At 36.6% G+C, this 20,536-nt stretch overlaps 1 protein-coding gene across 1 annotated transcript; it reads right to left on the bottom strand.

The window, feature by feature from the left end:
• Positions 1-2,186: 2,186 nt before the first annotated feature.
• Positions 2,187-19,647, bottom strand: LOC762920 (UBX domain-containing protein 6). The gene is made up of 10 exons (XM_001198732.4): positions 19,451-19,647; positions 17,184-17,332; positions 16,510-16,559; positions 9,058-9,195; positions 8,458-8,555; positions 7,807-7,961; positions 6,320-6,539; positions 5,720-5,850; positions 5,083-5,228; positions 2,187-4,517 (listed from the first exon to the last, which is right to left on the bottom strand). Exons 1-10 carry the CDS (start codon positions 19,549-19,551, stop codon positions 4,389-4,391), a joined length of 1,317 nt encoding a protein of 438 aa, XP_001198732.1. The 5' UTR covers positions 19,552-19,647; the 3' UTR covers positions 2,187-4,388.
• Between the last annotated feature and the right edge of the window lie 889 nt (positions 19,648-20,536).

The raw sequence follows: 20,536 nt of genomic DNA, 5'->3' as shown, positions 1-20,536 counted from the left end.
TAAAGTCTAGAAAGCAATTGAATAAAGGTCGTTTTGACAAGGTCAGTTGAAATGACATCTGGCCAATCATTAAAACGCACTCATGATAAGCCCCGCCTAGTTTTACGATTTCTGTACAATATGTTGTTCAGACTAGAGCCGGTCCCTGATTCGTTATCGACTTTTACTTTGAAACAATGCTTAAACGTGCATTTTGCTATAAAATGCTTTGTTATACGTTGTTCAGACAAGCAACATTTTAGGTTACTTATCATATACAAGTCTTGTATAGCTATACGCTGAATGTGGGTAGCCTGAATGCAGGGTTAGGTACCTGAATAATGGTGTATGAGGGAATGTTGAACATCTGAGAGTGAGTTCTCATGGGAAATATGACACCATTCAGGTATTCATCTGAATAAAAGATGTAAACTAGGAGTGGCCTTCATTCCTTGGACCAAAAATCCTTACAATAATGCACTGCATTATCTATACTTATCACCACATTAAGTAAAATGTTATCATCCCAAATTATCCCTCACTTGACTCTCCAAAGAGACGGGGGGGGGGGGGGGAATTTCTTGGTGGGACATACAATTCACCGTGTGCAAGACCTGTAACCCATTATTAGTATTTCCACCTTGTCAGCGAATTATGACATACTGCACATAGAAACTGCTGCCCATGTCCCTTTTGCAAGCCAACACATGTCAACATACTGTTTAGGAACTCCCCACCATATTGGAAATTGGGTACTGACTTTCCATGAACAATTGACCTCATATTTCAAATTAGAATCGAGGCACGTCAGAAAATATTATATGTCTACGAGGCACCAAGTGTATCTGTTAACAAAATCAATAATTTTGTCATCATAACAATCTTATCATCTGACTTGTTCTCGCAGTTGGTCATGGGACTGATTTCATCGGCAAGAGCAATTGTTCAGATTGATTTGTAACAAAATTATTGATTTTGATATAGAATTACAATTATTTTATGATCAGAAAAGACACGTTTGTTTTTGTTTTTCATAGAAATACTGTGGAACCTACGACTGAGATTTCATATTTATTATAATATGATGGTATCATGCTGATCCCTGCTAAATTTCACATTTGACGTACATTCCAAAAGGGGTGAAGGGTGGGTAAACTGACCACATGTTTAAAAAAAAACTGATTTTTCTGAGCATAAAGTAATTGTAATTCTATATCAATCTTAACAAATGCTTTCGCGGATGAAATCGGAATAAACATCCCTTCAGACTTGTTCAGATAGGATACAGTAAACCACGGCATCATACCTGCAGCAGCTTTTTCACACTTTGTAAATGAATGGCAAATGCATGATACAGAGGTACTCTTTGGGCTCCATGGTATAAGATTCAGAAACGTGAAGTGTATTACACTTAACTTCATCATAACAAAATCACTGCAGTTTTAGGGACACTGATTTTCCGTTTCAAAAAATGGCCTTTTCCGTTTCAGAAAATCTGGAATTCCGTTTCAAATGGGCTGAAAATCGGAAATTCCGTTTTGCCATAGACTTTGTACACATGAAAAAACTAAAATTCCGTTTACATAAGATTTTCAGTAAAACATGAACTTGTAGGGTACAAATGTTCTATTAAAGCCGCCACCTTTGACAAGCCACTGATAACCACTCAAAAACATACGGACGGGACTGGATAAACTTGATGCAAAATACTAGTGAAAATATAGACCCCTAGGGTCTAGGCTAGACCTACGAATAATTATCAAATGTTTAGATTTACCAACTTCAAATTCGAACTTAGACAAGCAGACTAAAGTTAGCAGAATGTGTCAGAACACAGTACAGTGCCCTGTCTCCTAAGAATCTCATGAATATTGCTAAATATTCAGAATTATTAACCATGATGTTAGGCCTGATATTTTTTCACTGCATAACAAATCACAAAAATAGTGTAAGTTTTATGATTTTCTTCTTGAAAAATGAAAATTTTTGAGGTAAAAGGTGATTTTCCGTTCGAAATTGCGTCCGTTTTGCGTCTGAATTCTATCCGTTTTCCGTGATCGCGTAAAATCAGTGTCCCTACAGTTTACCACTGCATATCTGAATAAGGTTTGATTGTTGGTAAAAGATCCCTGCTTGCATCGTCCGATCTCTGCTCTTGCTCAAACACTGACACACCTACAACTTGAATGAATAACACAACAACATTATCGTTGTAGTTGACTTTCTATTTGAGTAAGTACAACAGAGACAGTTCAACATATAGAATATAAAAATTAGTCTTGATATAATTCATATAGAGCATATGTAATACTATTTACAACTTAACCCTTTACTGTCATAGAGCTGATCATTCTAAATTTTCTTCCTTGCCACAACTACCTATCCTAAATTCCTAATACACTTATTTTATTCAATGACAATACAATATTGACTATTACAGAAAGCAGATAACATTGAAATTACAGCATACATTACAATGTAAGAGTATTTTGAAAAAGTAATTAAATTTTATATTTTGATCATTATCTTAGTTTATATGGATTGAAGATGTAATAAACCTCATTTCATCTTAAACGAGCCTGAATAGATCAAGGCTTTATCTTGGGTAGTCGAACTCCTGTTTCTCAATAAAGTTCCCCTTGATAACCGGAATGATTGTTATGGATTTTACTGACATAGCAATATTTAATACATGCAAGTTGAAGATTGTATCATGCAAAACATGCAAATTCAATAGTTTGTCACCAAGGATTCTGGGTAGAAATGAGCATGAATTTGAAAAAGTCTATAATTTGACAACAGTGATTAACAGATTGTATAAAAAGGAGGTATGCAAAAGCTTTAATATGGTAATATGAAGATAGAGAGGAAAGAAAAGGATTGAATGAGGAAATGAGACAATCAAACAGTTTTACAACAATAAAGAACAAGATTACCCTCATTACATTATAAACTACAGGTACCATTTTAAATATTATCAAGAAAACTGCATATTATACAATCTGTGAAATGAAACATATCTCAAATGTGGATTAAATTGGATTTAAAAAAGTATTTTGAACATGTATTTAAAATTGAAACTTCAAAAATACCAGGTTACATTAAAAAAGATTTTGTAATTGTCTGTTTTGAAATTTACCGAATGCCTGGATTAATAGTTACTTGTACTAAAAATCTATCAAACCAAATAATAAAATCTACTTGTTCATCCAATTTTGTTACAAATATTTTTGTATACATGTAGGCTTATCAAAAGAATATTCCATATCTGATTCTAAATTACATTCCATATCTATTTCTGATATAAACTTCTTACTTGTTTCCTTTTGGAAAAAATAAATAACAGAACAAATATTTAAACATTTAATCAAAATCTTACCTGTTGTACAAAATGAAATGCATATGTAAATTGTAAATATTACCCAAGTAAATAAATATTGCACATTCTTAGAAGCTAATCTGTTACATACATGCAAGGATTCCCATGCAACTAATGTAGGAAAGTCACAACCTTGGTACAAACATATTGGCATGATTGGAGCATTGTTATGGAGCATTCCATTACAGAATCCATTCAAGTAAACATTAGAGGACAAATCCATCATTCTAGCAGATTGAATAGAACTGACTAACATACACATGTAATCAACAAACCTAGGTATAAATTTCTTCATACATTGGTGCCACCTAAACAGGACATCATGAATTATGAGTTGACAAGTTAACCACCATTTTTTTAATACCGGTGTTTCAGCTTAAGAAAATGAATTTTCTTCAGTCTATAATGACCTAGTTCTTTCATTTAAAAGGCCCTCTCCTTAGGCAGATCCAGTAGCACCTGATTTCAAGAAATGCACAAACACTCATCAAGATATGGATATGTTTGTCCTCTTCATTGTCTCTGTAATGCCTCTTCTGAAACCACATCTATGCCATTTCTGTCAGACTTTCCTCTTCTCCTCACCCTTTAAGCCTTGCTCATCTTTTAAGTAGCTGCATTTAGCATTTGTTATATTAGGGAAGCCTCATCAACTTTTGCGATGTTCTTCATAAGGGCCCAGCAATTATTATTACCACAGCAATTGCCAGGTACCCATCTACACCTGGGTGGAGAGTGGAAAATGTGGATTAATGTCATTATTGCTGGGCTAGGATTCGAACTCCTCAACTCCTGGATTGAGAATCAAGTGAATGAACCACTATACCACATCACTGTTCTTCTATATGTCTTGGTGTAGCATATGATTTCATATTTGTAACCTGCTGGTGGTTCAAGCGGTACGGTTCATATCCTCCAGTCGTCTTCCTTCCTTCTAACCATTCCATCCTTGTTAACAATGATTGTCACTCTTTGTCACTCTTTGTCACCCTTTGTCACCCTTTTGTCACTTATTGATTGTCACGTCTTTCTAGAGTGGTTGGAGTTGTCCCATGGCATCTGGTTTAAGGTAGGTGACCCTCATGGCTCCCTGGTTGGCTGCTGCGATGTCTGCCATCACCTCCGCATCCCACGAGAAGTTGATCACTACTGCAGGGGCCTGGACAAACAAAACATACATATACAAACATAATCAAGATCAGCGTTTCAGACTAAAAGAGTAATCATTATGATTATGCAAGTTAATTTAATATTTTATTCTGATTTTAAGTTAGAGAATTTTCAAAATGATCATCCACACATCTCAGAATGTTCACAAGTCCACCTGAGCACTTTTTCTTGATTGTGCAACTATTTCTAGGGTTTTATGGTATATTCATTTAGACTACAGTAGCCTTCACATCCTCACCTGGGGTTCCTGCGCAAAAGTCTTACTTCAATAATTTGAAACCGAGATTAAATACAAATATTAACACAAGCCCTTACTTAATGGAAAATTTGTAATCAAATAGAAAATGTAACTGATGTTATGCAAAATGCCCATTGTGCAATTCTAGTTTTAGAACTCCTTTGTGGATTTATTCAATGACTGGCAAGAAGACTGCACGCTTCATGACGTGATGTTTCAAACCATCAGCTGGCTGAATGAAACCCATGGGGTTGATCCTCGTGACCATAAAAACACTTGATCCACTCCTAAAGTCACTCAATCTTCTTGTACTTACCAGATGTAGTTCAGCCAGCATCTTATCATCATCGGTCAGTTTGATGTTGCCTGGGTCGGTCAAGATAAAAGGCTGCCAACTATTGTCCAGCTGAGACTGGACAAACTCCTTGAGTGTCCGAAGCTTGTCCCTTGCATAGAAAGTACCTGAAAAAAGATAGATAGAATGAATATTAAATCATACATACAATTGTACAGATTCATACACAAAAACATATCTGTAAAGTCCAAGAAAGAAATTTTCATGTCTACATATTGAGAGAAGCTCATAATACAATCATCCATTAACAATTAGGAACTATTGAACAAAAATTATCAATGTAAGTTAGTTGTAGTGATGTGACTTTCATTGACTTTCAAGCAGCAGGTGAATAATTCATTGACAATAGACCTTCTGATGACAACATGTAGATTGACTAAATGTACGTCTTCTATCCAGAAGAAAATGACCCTTTCTCATGTGCTTTATGCTTCAGCTAAAAAAGAGAGAACAGACAGAGGAAGTTGAATGACCTTTAACTGACAACAATTAAGAACTTTGGACAACAAAAAGGAATCGTATCACAGGCCAAAACCTATGTAAAAAAGGGAAAGGCCTGTAACCACCCTTTATCTTTTGGACTGTCTCACTGTCTTACCTTGCAATAAGACACCATCTGGGAAGCGCACCCTGATGAGAGCATAGCGGTATCTACGTAGCGCCTTCTGGGACTCGGCTTCCTTCATGGCTTTCGTTCGTAGGACTGAACCACGCTCAATTACCTCAGCCCTGCAATTCAATAGATGCAATACTCTTGTGATTTCTTTGTTTAACTTCACTTGGCTAATACAATTCCATTGCCTTCAAATCTATGAATCATGCCTCAATATTTTCCCAAAGGGATCAGGAACAGAGAGTAATGACAGAAATGAGGACTAAACAAAAGAATGTTACTTGACTACCACTGTGCAAAAATATTGGAAACGGCATAAAAGCCGATTAAAGGTGAATGTAGAAGTATGTAGAACACTACCACCACCACCATCAACAACATCAATAACAACAACTACAACAACAAGGCAAAATAAAAGCAAGCATCCAACAGACAAAATTAGAATGAAGTTTATGGATAAAAACTAAACCATTCTGACAAACTTAAGAGACAATAAGCCTGAAAAGTATGGGTTAATTGATGGGTCATTGACAGTAGGTGTAGTCAACAAACATTTTTTTGTTCCAATAAAGGAAGGCTACATACCTGATCTGTTGTTCTTTTTTGATTTCCTCTGGAGTAAGCATGTAGAATTCGCTTGGAAGTTCGAAGTGGCTTGCTCTTTGGGACGGCTGGTAAACCTTCATGTCCCGTTCCAGCACTGGTTTGTATGGAGTACCAGACTTCAAGAGCTCCTTCATAGCATTCAATCTATCAATGTCTGAGGCTCTCTCCTCATTCAGCACAAAGAAATCAGTCTCAGAATCTATGGACAAGAGAATAATTAATCATTTGCAGTTTGATGAGGTTGGTTTGGTGGATAGAAAACATTACAGCAATAATTTTCTTGCAAGATAGATATCATATCAAGACATTGATCTACATTTGCCTCACTCAACCCAGGTGATGTAAATGGGTTAAGGCTGTGCACAACAGTGTAATGAGGTACCCGAGTACACTCCCAGGCTCTAATGCGAATACTCGAATATTCGGACGCCATGTTTTTTTATAATTTTTTTGAATTTTTTGATTTTTTAAAAAAAAATTTGATTTTTTGATTTTTTTGATTTTTTTGATTTTTTTGCCACTACCATACCACTCAGCAGTTTCCCCTCGCTGAAAACGCATGCAATTTTACTTTGAGTTGCAGTTGAAGGCGCCGATTTAATAAGAATAATAACAGTAAACAATGCTGTTTTAAAAACCAAAGATGGCAGAATAATCCATTTTCCTCCAAGTCCAAACAGAAATCTGGACATTTGGTCCCAGTTTCTGAAAGGTGAGTTTGACAGTGCTTGAGTTGGGAAACATTTTTACCGACGGTACCATGCCAGCGGTCGCTGCTCTCCCTGGCACGGGTAAGCGTGGGCCTGGACATTTTTTTTTTTTTTTTTTTTTTGCGGCCGTATATTCGGGTACGAGAAATCGTACCCGAGTAGTTGTCAACCGTGCGGGTACTCGAGCATTTGACTACCCGTCGCAGCCTTAAAATGGGTACCTGGCAGGATTTAATTCTTTGAAATGCTGGAGCGTCATAATGGCAGCACAGCTAAAGCCGGGGTAATGATCTCCAAGTTTGGAAGCGCTTAGTGATTGTAATAAGCGCTATATAAAAACTGAGTATTATCATTATTATTAGATGGAAAGGTCAGGAAGTATATGTATTTGGCACACAGTGACAAGGAAGTAGATGTCTTTGGCACACAGTACCAACTCAATTCCCATAAATACAATATATTCCTTTTGAATACCTGGCTTGAGGGTGTAGGAACATGAAACACTCTAACCATGAATCCCGTCTATGATACTGCTTTGTTGGTTGTTGCTAGGACAAATGCCTAAGTGCTTTGTAAACTATGGATATATTTCTATGATGACTATTACATTAATACTAAGTTTGGATTCACATTATGCCGACAAAATCAGTTGGCTTAGCATTGGTTTTGTGGAGTGACTGGCATGTTGTGGCATTAGTTTTTTGACGTGATAGGATTGAACAGATAAGTTTCGACTGAACAGAGGATTGAACTAACCTTCATAAGGCAGTATCTTCCTCTCAAAGCCAACAGCTTGAAGGAACTCCTCTGCACCTACCAGTCCGGTAATCCTTTCCTGAAAGGCCTTGTTGCTTGATCGGATCTTACGATACTTCTCTTCCCCTGGATTCAGGCACACATTATCGAGATATCTGTAACATGTATAATATTAAAGACATTGTTAAACAAAGTTAAATCTGAGATGCATGGCCCTATGTGTTATCAGTGTCTGTGATATGGTGTGATATATTGAAGCCCTAAAAAAGTTGCGCTTCAAAATATTAATGAAGTGCCTCAAAAAATTAAAAAATTCAAGTGACCGGTTTTACCATACTCATTTTCCCCAATAGACTGTAGTGTTATAAAAATCGTCATAAATATTTTAATAATCAGATGGGGGATAGGCTTGTAAAATTCTTGGGATTCCCGACGGACCTAAAGGTTTATAATGATGATTACTGCATGAGCTAAATCCAGAATTTTGTTTCAGAATCTGAGGCAATGTTACCGAGTCACTTTAACATGAATACATTGAAGGTCAATATTTTGCAGTCTAAGCATTTCAAATAGACAGCATATCCTGCAAATGAACAATCCCACTATCATTCTATTGCAATAAATATATTTGACGTAAAAGGTCCAACTCACTTGCATATTGTATCCACCCCTACTTTGATCTTGCCTTTGTCCTTGTTGAGTGTGTATACCATGGTGGCTGATGCTGAAGGTGGGTCCTCGGCCAGTTGCTGAAATCAAACATGGTTTATCTATGATGTTGGCTCATGTACTCATACCCACATGTTATGCCCTTCTGGCTCGTAACAGACAATGTATGCTTCAATGGAAATCCTTTGAAACAAAAAGGTCTTTATAGACCAGTTATTTTTAGATAATCATTACACAAATTTGATGTATCGATTGATATAAACTTCTGCGAGTGTAAATTAAGAAGTTTAATTTTGCCCCTCAAACAAAGAGTCCCTTGTTAAACCCATGTCTCTCAATTGTCACGTTTAGAATCACTGATCATGCAATACTGACGTCCAATTTTGATAAAATTATGGCCCTTGGAAATCAATATAACTCTTTGCCCTAATTGCAAATGCATGTAAAGAGATTGTAACTTCCAGAATGAAATAGTTAGCAATATAAAGTCAATGCTTTCATGTACAATTAGATCTTGGTAACAGGAGACATTCTCTAACATGCAACTTTATAAGGTACACATGTATCAGATATGTAACTCACCATAAGAAGACATTCTGTGAGATGGGCCTCAAATTCTGGTTTCTTTAATCTCATAGAGCATCTACACCTGAAAGTGACACCTAACACTAGCAGAGCAGCTTGATTGTCACTATAGTCTTGATTGGCTGTTGCCCCACCCTAAAAGAAGAAACATAATAGAGAAGTTACTGATTGATCGAGCTTGAGAGATTGATTACATACAAATAGGCCAGTCATGCATATTTGGTCTATCTGTGTCTCATACATTACCAAATACCAAGTATCATGAAGCATGATGAACACAGAAACCATTATTTTCTTTTCTCTTTCCTTTCTCTTTCCCTTCTCTTTCCTTTCTCTTTCCTTTCTCTTTCCCTTCTCTTTCCCTTCTCTTTCCTTTCTCTTTCCTTTCTCTTTCCTTTCTCTTTCCTTTCTCTTTTCTTTCTCTTTTCTTTCTCTTTCCTTTCTCTTTCCCTTCTCTTTCCCTTCTCTTTCCCTTCTCTTTCCCTTCTCTTTTCTTTCTCTTTCCTTTCTCTTTCCTTTCTCTTTCCCTTCTCTTTTCTTTCTCTTTCCTTTCTCTTTCCTTTCTCTTTCCCTTCTCTTTCCTTTCTCTTTCTTTTCTCTTTGTCTGTCTGATCTCAGCTAAAGAAAAGCTATCTACTTAATACTTTAAATACTTAGGTAATACCTCAGGTAAACCAATTTTTTCAATTTTCCTTTCTCTTTCCTTTCTCTTTCTTTTTTATTTCCTTTCTCTTTCCTTTCTCTTTCTTTTCTCTTTCCTTTCTCTTTCCTTTCTCTTTCCCTTCTCTTTCCTTTCTCTTTCCCTTCTCTTTCCTTTCTCTTTCCCTTCTCTTTTCTTTCTCTTTCCTTTCTCTTTCCTTTCTCTTTCCCTTCTCTTTCCTTTCTCTTCCCCTTCTCTTCCCTTTCTCTTTCCCTTCTCTTTTCTTTCTCTTTCCTTTCTCTTTCCTTTCTCTTTCCCTTCTCTTTCCCTTCTCTTTTCCTTTCTCTTTCCTTTCTCTTCCCCTTCTCTTCCCTTTCTCTTTCCCTTCTCTTTTCTTTCTCTTTCCTTTCTCTTTTCTTTCTCTTTTCTTTCTCTTTCCTTTCTCTTTCCCTTCTCTTTCCCTTCTCTTTCCTTTCTCTTTCCCTTCTCTTTCCTTTCTCTTTCCCTTCTCTTTTCTTTCTCTTTCCTTTCTCTTTCCTTTCTCTTTCCCTTCTCTTTCCCTTCTCTTTCCTTTCTCTTTCCCTTCTCTTTCCTTTCTCTTTCCCTCTCTTTTCTTTCTCTTTCCTTTCTCTTTCCTTTCTCTTTCCTTTCTCTTTCCTTTCTCTTTCTTTTTTATTTCCTTTCTCTTTCTTTTCTCTTTCCCTTCTCTTTCCTTTCTCTTTCTTTTTATTTCCTTTCTCTTTCTTTCTCTTTCTTTCCCTTCTCTTTTCTTTCTCTTTCCTTTCTCTTTCCTTTCTCTTTCCTTTCTCTTTCCCTTCTCTTTCCCTTCTCTTTCCCTTCTCTTTCCCTTCTCTTTCCTTTCTCTTTCCCTTCTCTTTCCTTTCTCTTTCCCTTCTCTTTTCTTTCTCTTTCCTTTCTCTTTCCTTTCTCTTTCCTTTCTCTTTTCTTTCTCTTTTCTTTCTCTTTCCTTTCTCTTTTCTTTCTCTTTCCTTTCTCTTTCCTTTCTCTTTCCCTTCTCTTTTCTTTCTCTTTCCTTTCTCTTTCCTTTCTCTTTCCCTTCTCTTTCCTTTCTCTTTCTTTTCTCTTTGTCTGTCTGATCTCAGCTAAAGAAAAGCTATCTACTTAATACTTTAAATACTTAGGTAATACCTCAGGTAAACCAATTTTTTCAATTTTCCTTTCTCTTTCCTTTCTCTTTCTTTTTTATTTCCCTTCTCTTTCCCTTCTCTTTCCTTTCTCTTTCCTTTCTCTTTCCCTTCTCTTTCCCTTCTCTTTCCTTTCTCTTTTCTTTCTCTTTCCTTTCTCTTTCCTTTCTCTTTCCTTTCTCTTTCCCTTCTCTTTCCCTTCTCTTTCCCTTCTCTTTCCCTTCTCTTTCCTTTCTCTTTCCCTTCTCTTTCCTTTCTCTTTCCCTTCTCTTTTCTTTCTCTTTCCTTTCTCTTTCCTTTCTCTTTCCCTTCTCTTTCCTTTCTCTTTCCTTTCTCTTTCTTTTTTATTTCCTTTCTCTTTCTTTTCTCTTTCTTTTCTCTTTCCTTTCTCTTTCTTTTTTATTTCCTTTCTCTTTCTTTTCTCTTTCCCTTCTCTTTTCTTTCTCTTTCCTTTCTCTTTCCTTTCTCTTTCCTTTCTCTTTCCTTTCTCTTTCTTTTTTATTTCCTTTCTCTTTCTTTTCTCTTTCCCTTCTCTTTCCTTTCTCTTTCTTTTCTCTTTCCCTTCTCTTTTCTTTCTCTTTCCTTTCTCTTTCCTTTCTCTTTCTTTCTCTTTCCTTTCTCTTTCTTTTTTATTTCCTTTCTCTTTCTTTTCTCTTTCCCTTCTCTTTTCTTTCTCTTTCCTTTCTCTTTCCTTTCTCTTTCCTTTCTCTTTCCTTTCTCTTTCTTTTTTATTTCCTTTCTCTTTCCTTTCTCTTTCCTTTCTCTTTCCCTTCTCTTTCCTTTCTCTTTCCCTTCTCTTTTCTTTCTCTTTCCTTTCTCTTTCCTTTCTCTTTCCTTTCTCTTTCCTTTCTCTTTCTTTTTTATTTCCTTTCTCTTTCTTTTCTCTTTCTTTTCTCTTTCCTTTCTCTTTCCTTTCTCTTTCCCTTCTCTTTCCTTTCTCTTTCCCTTCTCTTTCCTTTCTCTTTCCCTTCTCTTTTCTTTCTCTTTCCTTTCTCTTTCCTTTCTCTTTCCCTTCTCTTTCCCTTCTCTTTCCTTTCTCTTTCCTTTCTCTTCCCCTTCTCTTCCCTTTCTCTTTCCCTTCTCTTTTCTTTCTCTTTCCTTTCTCTTTCCCTTCTCTTTTCTTTCTCTTTCCTTTCTCTTCCCCTTCTCTTCCCTTTCTCTTTCCCTTCTCTTTTCTTTCTCTTTCCTTTCTCTTTCCTTTCTCTTTCCCTTCTCTTTCCCTTCTCTTTCCTTTCTCTTTCCTTTCTCTTTCTTTTTTTCCTTTCTCTTTCTCTTTCCTTTCTCTTTCCTTTCTCTTTCCCTTCTCTTTCCTTTCTCTTTCCCTTCTCTTTTCTTTCTCTTTCCTTTCTCTTTCCTTTCTCTTTCCCTTCTCTTTCCTTTCTCTTTCCCTTCTCTTTCCTTTCTCTTTCCTTTCTCTTTCCTTTCTCTTCCCCTTCTCTTCCCTTTCTCTTTCCCTTCTCTTTCTTTTTTATTTCCTTTCTCTTCCCCTTCTCTTTCCTTTCTCTTTCCTTTCTCTTTCTTTTTTATTTCCTTTCTCTTTCTTTTCTCTTTCTTTTCTCTTTCCTTTCTCTTTCCTTTCTCTTTCCCTTCTCTTTCCTTTCTCTTTCCCTTCTCTTTCCTTTCTCTTTCCCTTCTCTTTTCTTTCTCTTTCCTTTCTCTTTCCTTTCTCTTTCCCTTCTCTTTCCCTTCTCTTTCCTTTCTCTTTCCTTTCTCTTCCCCTTCTCTTCCCTTTCTCTTTCCCTTCTCTTTTCTTTCTCTTTCCTTTCTCTTTCCCTTCTCTTTTCTTTCTCTTTCCTTTCTCTTTCCTTTCTCTTTTCTTTCTCTTTCCTTTCTCTTCCCTTCTCTTTCCTTTCTCTTTCCCTTCTCTTTTCTTTCTCTTTCCTTTCTCTTTCCCTTCTCTTTCCCTTCTCTTTCCTTTCTCTTCCCCTTCTCTTCCCTTTCTCTTTCCCTTCTCTTTTCTTTCTCTTTCCTTTCTCTTTCTTTTCTCTTTCTTTTCTCTTTCCTTTCTCTTTCCTTTCTCTTTCCCTTCTCTTTCCTTTCTCTTTCCCTTCTCTTTTCTTTCTCTTTCCTTTCTCTTTCTTTTCTCTTTCCTTTCTCTTCCCCTTCTCTTCCCTTTCTCTTTCCCTTCTCTTTCCTTTCTCTTTCCTTTCTCTTTGTCTGTCTGATCTCAGCTAAAGAAAAGCTATCTACTTAATACTTTAAATACTTAGGTAATACATCAGGTAAACCAAATTTTTCAATTTTCCTTTCTCTTTCCTTTCTCTTTCTTTTCTCTTTCCTTTCTCTTTCCTTTCTCTTCCCCTTCTCTTCCCTTTCTCTTTCCTTTCTCTTTTCCTTCTCTTTCCTTTCTCTTTCTCTGTCTGATCTCAGCTAAAGAAAAGCTATCTACTTAATACTTTAAATACTTAGGTAATACCTCAGGTAAACCAATTTTTTCAATTTTCCTTTCTCTTTCCTTTCTCTTTCCTTTCTCTTTCTTTTCTCTTTCCTTTCCCTTTCCTTTCTCTTTCCTTTCTCTTTCCTTTCTCTTTTCCTTTCTCTTTCTCTGTCTGATCTCAGCTAATGAAAAGCTATCTACTTAATACTTTAAATACTTAGGTAATACCTCAGGTAAACCAATTTTTTCAATTTTCCTTTCTCTTTCCTTTCTCTTTCCTTTCTCTTTCTTTTCTCTTTCCTTTCTCTTTCCTTTCCCTTTCCTTTCTCTTTCCTTTCTCTTTCCTTTCTCTTTTCCTTTCTCTTTCTCTGTCTGATCTCAGCTAATGAAAAGCTATCTACTTAATACTTTAAATACTTAGGTAATACCTCAGGTAAACCAATTTTTTCAATTTTCCTTTCTCTTTCCTTTCTCTTTCTTTTTTATTTCCTTTCTCTTTCTTTTCTCTTTCTTTTCTCTTTCCTTTCTCTTTCCTTTCTCTTTCCCTTCTCTTTCCTTTCTCTTTCCCTTCTCTTTCCTTTCTCTTTCCCTTCTCTTTTCTTTCTCTTTCCTTTCTCTTTCCTTTCTCTTTCCCTTCTCTTTCCCTTCTCTTTCCTTTCTCTTTCCTTTCTCTTCCCCTTCTCTTCCCTTTCTCTTTCCCTTCTCTTTTCTTTCTCTTTCCTTTCTCTTTCCCTTCTCTTTTCTTTCTCTTTCCTTTCTCTTCCCCTTCTCTTCCCTTTCTCTTTCCCTTCTCTTTTCTTTCTCTTTCCTTTCTCTTTCCTTTCTCTTCCCCTTCTCTTCCCTTTCTCTTTCCCTTCTCTTTTCTTTCTCTTTCCTTTCTCTTTCCCTTCTCTTTTCTTTCTCTTTCCTTTCTCTTCCCCTTCTCTTCCCTTTCTCTTTCCCTTCTCTTTTCTTTCTCTTTCCTTTCTCTTCCCCTTCTCTTCCCTTTCTCTTTCCCTTCTCTTTTCTTTCTCTTTCCTTTCTCTTTCCCTTCTCTTTTCTTTCTCTTTCCTTTCTCTTTCCTTTCTCTTTCCTTTCTCTTTCCTTTCTCTTTCCCTTCTCTTTCCTTTCTCTTTCCCTTCTCTTTTCTTTCTCTTTCCTTTCTCTTTCCTTTCTCTTCCCCTTCTCTTCCCTTTCTCTTTCCCTTCTCTTTTCTTTCTCTTTCCCTTCTCTTTCCTTTCTCTTTCCCTTCTCTTTCCTTTCTCTTTCCTTTCTCTTTCCTTTCTCTTTCCCTTCTCTTTCCTTTCTCTTTCCCTTCTCTTTTCTTTCTCTTTCCTTTCTCTTTCTTTTCTCTTTCCTTTCTCTTCCCCTTCTCTTCCCTTTCTCTTTCCCTTCTCTTTCCTTTCTCTTTCCTTTCTCTTTGTCTGTCTGATCTCAGCTAAAGAAAAGCTATCTACTTAATACTTTAAATACTTAGGTAATACATCAGGTAAACCAAATTTTTCAATTTTCCTTTCTCTTTCCTTTCTCTTTCCTTTCTCTTTCCTTTCTCTTCCCCTTCTCTTCCCTTTCTCTTTCCTTTCTCTTTCTTTTTTATTTCCTTTCTCTTTCTTTTCTCTTTCTTTTCTCTTTCCTTTCTCTTTCCCTTCTCTTTCCTTTCTCTTCCCCTTCTCTTCCCTTTCTCTTTCCCTTCTCTTTTCTTTCTCTTTCCTTTCTCTTTCTTTTCTCTTTCTTTTCTCTTTCCTTTCTCTTTCCTTTCTCTTTCCCTTCTCTTTCCTTTCTCTTTCCCTTCTCTTTTCTTTCTCTTTCCTTTCTCTTTCCTTTCTCTTTCCTTTCTCTTTCCCTTCTCTTTCCTTTCTCTTCCCCTTCTCTTCCCTTTCTCTTTCCCTTCTCTTTTCTTTCTCTTTCCTTTCTCTTTCTTTTCTCTTTCTTTTCTCTTTCCTTTCTCTTTCCTTTCTCTTTCCCTTCTCTTTCCTTTCTCTTTCCCTTCTCTTTTCTTTCTCTTTCCTTTCTCTTTCCTTTCTCTTTCCTTTCTCTTCCCCTTCTCTTCCCTTTCTCTTTCCTTTCTCTTTTCCTTCTCTTTCCTTTCTCTTTCTCTGTCTGATCTCAGCTAAAGAAAAGCTATCTACTTAATACTTTAAATACTTAGGTAATACATCAGGTAAACCAATTTTTTCAATGTGATCAGTAACATTACAAAAAATAGTGGAAGTGGACTTGCCAAAGTATATTGAAAGGATTTGATGCAGTGCGAAATAAAATATCAATATAAAAAAACATTTAAAGTGCGGGTTCATAGAAAATCACAAATATGGCAAATAGCATATTACTAGAAACTGGTAAGCTAACAGATGGCCATCATGCAAGTTTTAGGTCAACTACATATCAGTGATTTATAAAAATACAAATAAAACAACCTCCGTAGCATCTGGGATATGCGAGAGATTCGCCGGGAAAATAACGATGTTTTAATGCCGTCACAATATGAACCAACCCTGCCCAAGCAGACGACATCCCATAGAGAATGAACACAATTGCAATGCTTTTATTTCTCAAATTATAATGAGTTTAGTGTATATAAATGTGATGGAATTTTATACCATTAAAAAAGGGATATGACCCCAATTCTGATAACTAAATTCTTTTGTTTGTAAATACACAGGATAGGGGTTAATGAACAATCAAAGAAGCCACACTTTCAAATTAAAAAACCTCCGGAATGATAGCATGGACGTCATTTGTTCCCTCTTGAAACGCCGAACATGCCGCGGTGTATGCAGCTGAAAATACAATGGCGTCTTATTTTGTTTACAAGCGACGGATTCCTTTTTTTATTTAAACCTTGCATTTTTCATCAAAATAACACCATGCATCGGGTTTAGAGTGAGGCAATAGATTAAAAATTTCGCCTGAGGTCATTGAAGTAAGAGAAATAAGTGAAGAAAAGATGACAAAACGGGCACTGAAATTGTGTGAGATGTCATGGGACACCGTCTGCTTGTGCACATCATGTTCAACATGTGACGTCATATCTTAGCAGCGACGGGGGAGCTTTGCAGGTGCTATGTCGGGGCTGTATCTAAGTGTTTTGTAATTGTTAATAATCATTATTTCTAATGTTTCCAAGCATTGGCTTTTGATAACCTTGGCCAATCAAAGTGTCACCTTTGCAATAATGACATTAAAGTTAGTATTTTAAATCAATGAACCTTCTCTTTAAAAAACAGAATAGACACATTGTTGATGACTCATAAGGGTATAATTCCAATATCTTCCTATCCCTATTATACTATAATGCAGATATTTACCTGTGCTTGTGATGATAATTGCTTTTGTTTAGCTTCATTATCCAGTTGTACTAAAAATATAAGAGAAATAAAAGACAAAGAGGGAGTTTTTTCAAGAAATTGAATGGCAACATACACTTCAAAGTTGCTTGTTAAAGAGTTTTCAAAAATAATGTTTAACAAAACAGAACTCATTGTGTACATCGATCTCTAAAAGAGCCCCAATCACACCACCCCCCCCCCCCCCCCGATTGTTAATTACTGATTTGATTATAGGGCAATCTTCTAGCCTTTGTAATAAGTTCATTATAGGAAGGAAGAAAAATAAAAGAAACAGAATGGCAAAAGTTTGAAATATATCAGACCAATGAAATAAGGGAGTTATGAATGTTTGAAATATGAGAACACTAAATGTATACAAATCTTATATTGGCCAGTAGATTGTGACATAATAATGGATGACTCTCCCATTTGTCATGTACAAAAATATCATTAAGGTCTGTTTTTCTCTTTAATGCCTTTTCCTTTGGGGTACTAACCAAAATATACTATGGATGGCACATTAGTATAGGTCCGCTAAAAAAAGAAATGACCCACCTGAGTCACATACTTTGAAAACTTGACATTTTAGTCATTTTGTTTGGCACTAAATCAACGCCTATATCAAGTAACCCCCTAATCAGTCAGTACCATACCTTGTGCTTTGATTGAAGCTGAAGCCGCAGAGCGTGGTCTACATGCACCAGGACCAGGATCCAGTCTAGTTAGTGCTGCTTGGCCAGCCATCTGAGAGCTACAACTAGGCTCCAGTCGTGGTGCTACTGGTCTGGGCTGACCAGATGTGCTAATGGTAATTAGAAAAGAAAACATACAAATTAATCTAAAGTATATAGGGTAGCGCGCCCGGTATTCGGTCCATTCCCAGTATTCGGTCAGACAGCCGTTTAAACAGCTGTAGCAATTTAAAAAATAATTTATGAGCCACGAAACTTGCACAAATCAGGCAGCTGAACAACTTTTCGAAAGAGAAGGTTGAGTTCTGGGAAGAGGTAAAAAATAATTTGTGAGCGTTATCATTGTTATTATGCAAGGGTGGAAGAACATTAGATTAAACATGTTCCCTGAAAACTGAAAAGCATGGCTCTTCAAATGCCTTCATATTCTAAATATGACATGAAACATCGTAAAAATCTGGGGTAGGTTTTTTTCGCCATGTGCTTGTGTAGTCCCATATACATTATTCTGTGTACAGTGCTTGTAACTTTGCCAAGATTTGGCCAAATTTCTTATCATTTTGATGATTCCAGAACCTTACAATACACACAAATACTTATATACTAGATGATCAACCTTTTCTGATAGATTCCACACCGTTTCTTTCACAATGCAATCACATGACCAGAACTCAACTTTATCTTTAACTCTCAAAATTAAATCAGATATAGGGCCCCGGAAAGATCTCCAACTTAGCTCGAAATTGGTCAGTGTCGCACAACTTTCTGCGCTTCATGCGCTAACATGCAAAGCCATATGTAGAAGCCTATTGCAAAACAACTACGTGTGCTGTTGCAATGAATTTAGTATGGGTGTGAAGAGGAGCTCTTCCGTGTTCGCTCCATCGCAGCGAATTTGCAAATGATGCACTTGCCGATGTGCAACAGGTATTTATACGATACCCTTGCCAAGCGGTAGCGCTCGTCCAGTATTCGGTCAATGCATTGACATTCAGTGCTTTGTTGCGCAATTGTGTGAAAATAGTGCGCAAATACGCTTCGCCCCTTGGCAACGAAGATACCACGCACAAATCGCGTGACCGAATTCTATTCGGCACGACCAAATTCTGGGCAGAAAAATGCTCGGTCTTTCAGAAATATTTTGCTTATCATCATTCTTTATTTTAAGTGACTATAAAATCCTGTATGAGGAATATTTTTCTTTTCTTTTGATGGGTAGATTGCCAAATAAAAAGAGGTAAGAATTCAAAATATTAGCGATTTCCCCTTAAGTGACCGAATACCGGGCGCTCTACCCTACTATAAACAACAAGACAGTTTGGTCTGAATTCACAGGTTTAGGGCTGTCAACTTTGGGAAACTGAACTATTTTTTTTTTTGCCGTGAATCACGTGAGAAAGTGTATATCATAAGTCTTCGTTTTTAGGAAAAATACTCCAAAAAAAGAAAAGAAAATTGACATGAAACAGGTAAGAAAGATAACAACTTTTAAAGGTAAAGACCAGTATTGGAAACGCCTCAATTTCAGTAAAATGAAATGGAAGCTCTTATCATGTGAAAGAATATGTTTTGACTAATACACGATGATGACAATTTTGCCCGGAAACCGCCTACTAATTGATTTATTTGCTAAATCAGTTTATCTATTGGAGTGTGATAGATTAAACGCATGTGTCGCGCACATGTGCGTAGTCCCATAGGTCCATACATCTCTCTGTGTAAGGTGCTTGTAACTTTACTAAGTCCGAAACTAGACTGGGCCAAATTTCTTATCATTTTGATGATTCCAGAACCTTGCAGTGCAGTACACACCAACACTTATATGCTAGATGATCAACCTTTTCTGATCGATTCCACAACGTTTCTTTCACAATGCAATCACATGACCAGAACTGATCTTTATCTTTAAATCATGGCCATCAGTCATTAATTTTTATTTGAACAATTGATGAAGATTTATGTCTAGATCTAGATCTAGTCGATTTTCGGTATGTTTTAGTAGGGCATCTCCACGCCGGAGTTCCAAGTCAAAGTCTGGATAGAATTCTGAACTGTCAAATATCGACGTAGAAGTAGAACCAAAGTGGAAGTTGACTAACTTCCACTAAGTGTAGGCTACCAGACGGTTATTTCCGTCGAAGAAAACTGATCAGCCCCACAAGTGTCAAACCGTGTTTGCCTCGAATATGTCGAATTAAATACAATTAATTATTAGATAGCCTACATACCTGGACTGTGGTGTGCTTTCATTCAACTTCACTCCGTGACCAGCTTGCTTAAATTTCATATCAGTCTTCTTTTTCTCGAAGAATGCCCCGATCTTCTTCATTTTGTACAATCTTTAGGCAGCGAAGTTTAGGATTCGGACTTGATATGCGATAAATTTGATCTTCAATAATAAACAGCGCCACCATGCATTGGGTCTGAATAGTGAAAAGTAACTGAAAATGATTTATCTCTTCTATATTTGTTTCGGACATGACAAGAATATGTTCACTTGCGAAGATGAAGGATGAACAATGGGAAAATATCACTAACATTAATGAATGGATACTAAATTGATAGAGTATTGATAGGGTCTATATTCATTTAATCAAATTTATCACCATCATCATGATTATTATTATTATTATCATTATTATTATTATTATTATCATTATACTAGCTATACTACTCAGGCGCGGATCCAGGATTTCTCAGGGGAGGGGGCCCAATTTGTTATTTTTTTTTTGCTCCCGAAAATTCGCTCAGTGGGGGGGGGGGGGGGGGTAAGCTAGTGAGCACTAGTGTTTTTTGTTTTGTTTTGTTTTTTTGCTCCCAAAAATTTGAAAATCGCGCCGGCCGAAAAGTCGCTCAGTGGGGGGGGGGGGGGGGGGGGGGGGGGGGGTAGTGAGCACAATTTTTTTTTTTGGTCCTCGAAAATTTGCACCCCCAAAAAAGCAAAAAAGCACTTTTTTTTACATGATTTTTTTTCCCAGGGGGGGGGGGTCGGGCCCCCCGGTTCCCCCCCCCTGGATCCGCCACTGATACTACTACTACTTTCACATATAAACAATGACAGACAATAATAAACGTAATGATATAACCGAAAATTAGCATTGAAATAGCTTTGATATTGCTCTTTAGTCTTGTAATGCAAAATTATTTGGTTACAGGAAATTAAAAGTCGAAAATAATTGAAAGCAATGATTATCATCATCATCCTCATCATCATAAACATTAGACCTACATTTATCATTATAGGTATATCAATTTCAATTCAAATCAAGTTTATTTCCACAATCTGATAAAAATACAAAACAATCAAAAGACAA

Source organism: Strongylocentrotus purpuratus, unplaced genomic scaffold (assembly GCF_000002235.5).
Source record: "Strongylocentrotus purpuratus isolate Spur 01 unplaced genomic scaffold, Spur_5.0 spur5_scaffold_6, whole genome shotgun sequence".
Lineage (NCBI taxonomy): Eukaryota > Metazoa > Echinodermata > Echinoidea > Camarodonta > Strongylocentrotidae > Strongylocentrotus > Strongylocentrotus purpuratus.
Note: the sequence above shows the minus strand (reverse complement) of the source record. Positions and strands in the feature narration are given on the sequence as shown.

Coding starts and splice junctions, on each gene's coding strand:
- LOC762920 (XM_001198732.4), bottom strand. CDS start 19,551: ATGAAGAAGATCGGGGCATTCTTCGAGAAAAAGAAGACTGATATGAAA. Junction 9,196..16,509: donor AATTATCATCACAAGCACAG/GTAAATATCTGC, acceptor TTCTTCTTTTAG/GGTGGGGCAACAGCCAATCA. Junction 4,518..5,082: donor TGCTGGCTGAACTACATCTG/GTAAGTACAAGA, acceptor TTGTTTGTCCAG/GCCCCTGCAGTAGTGATCAA.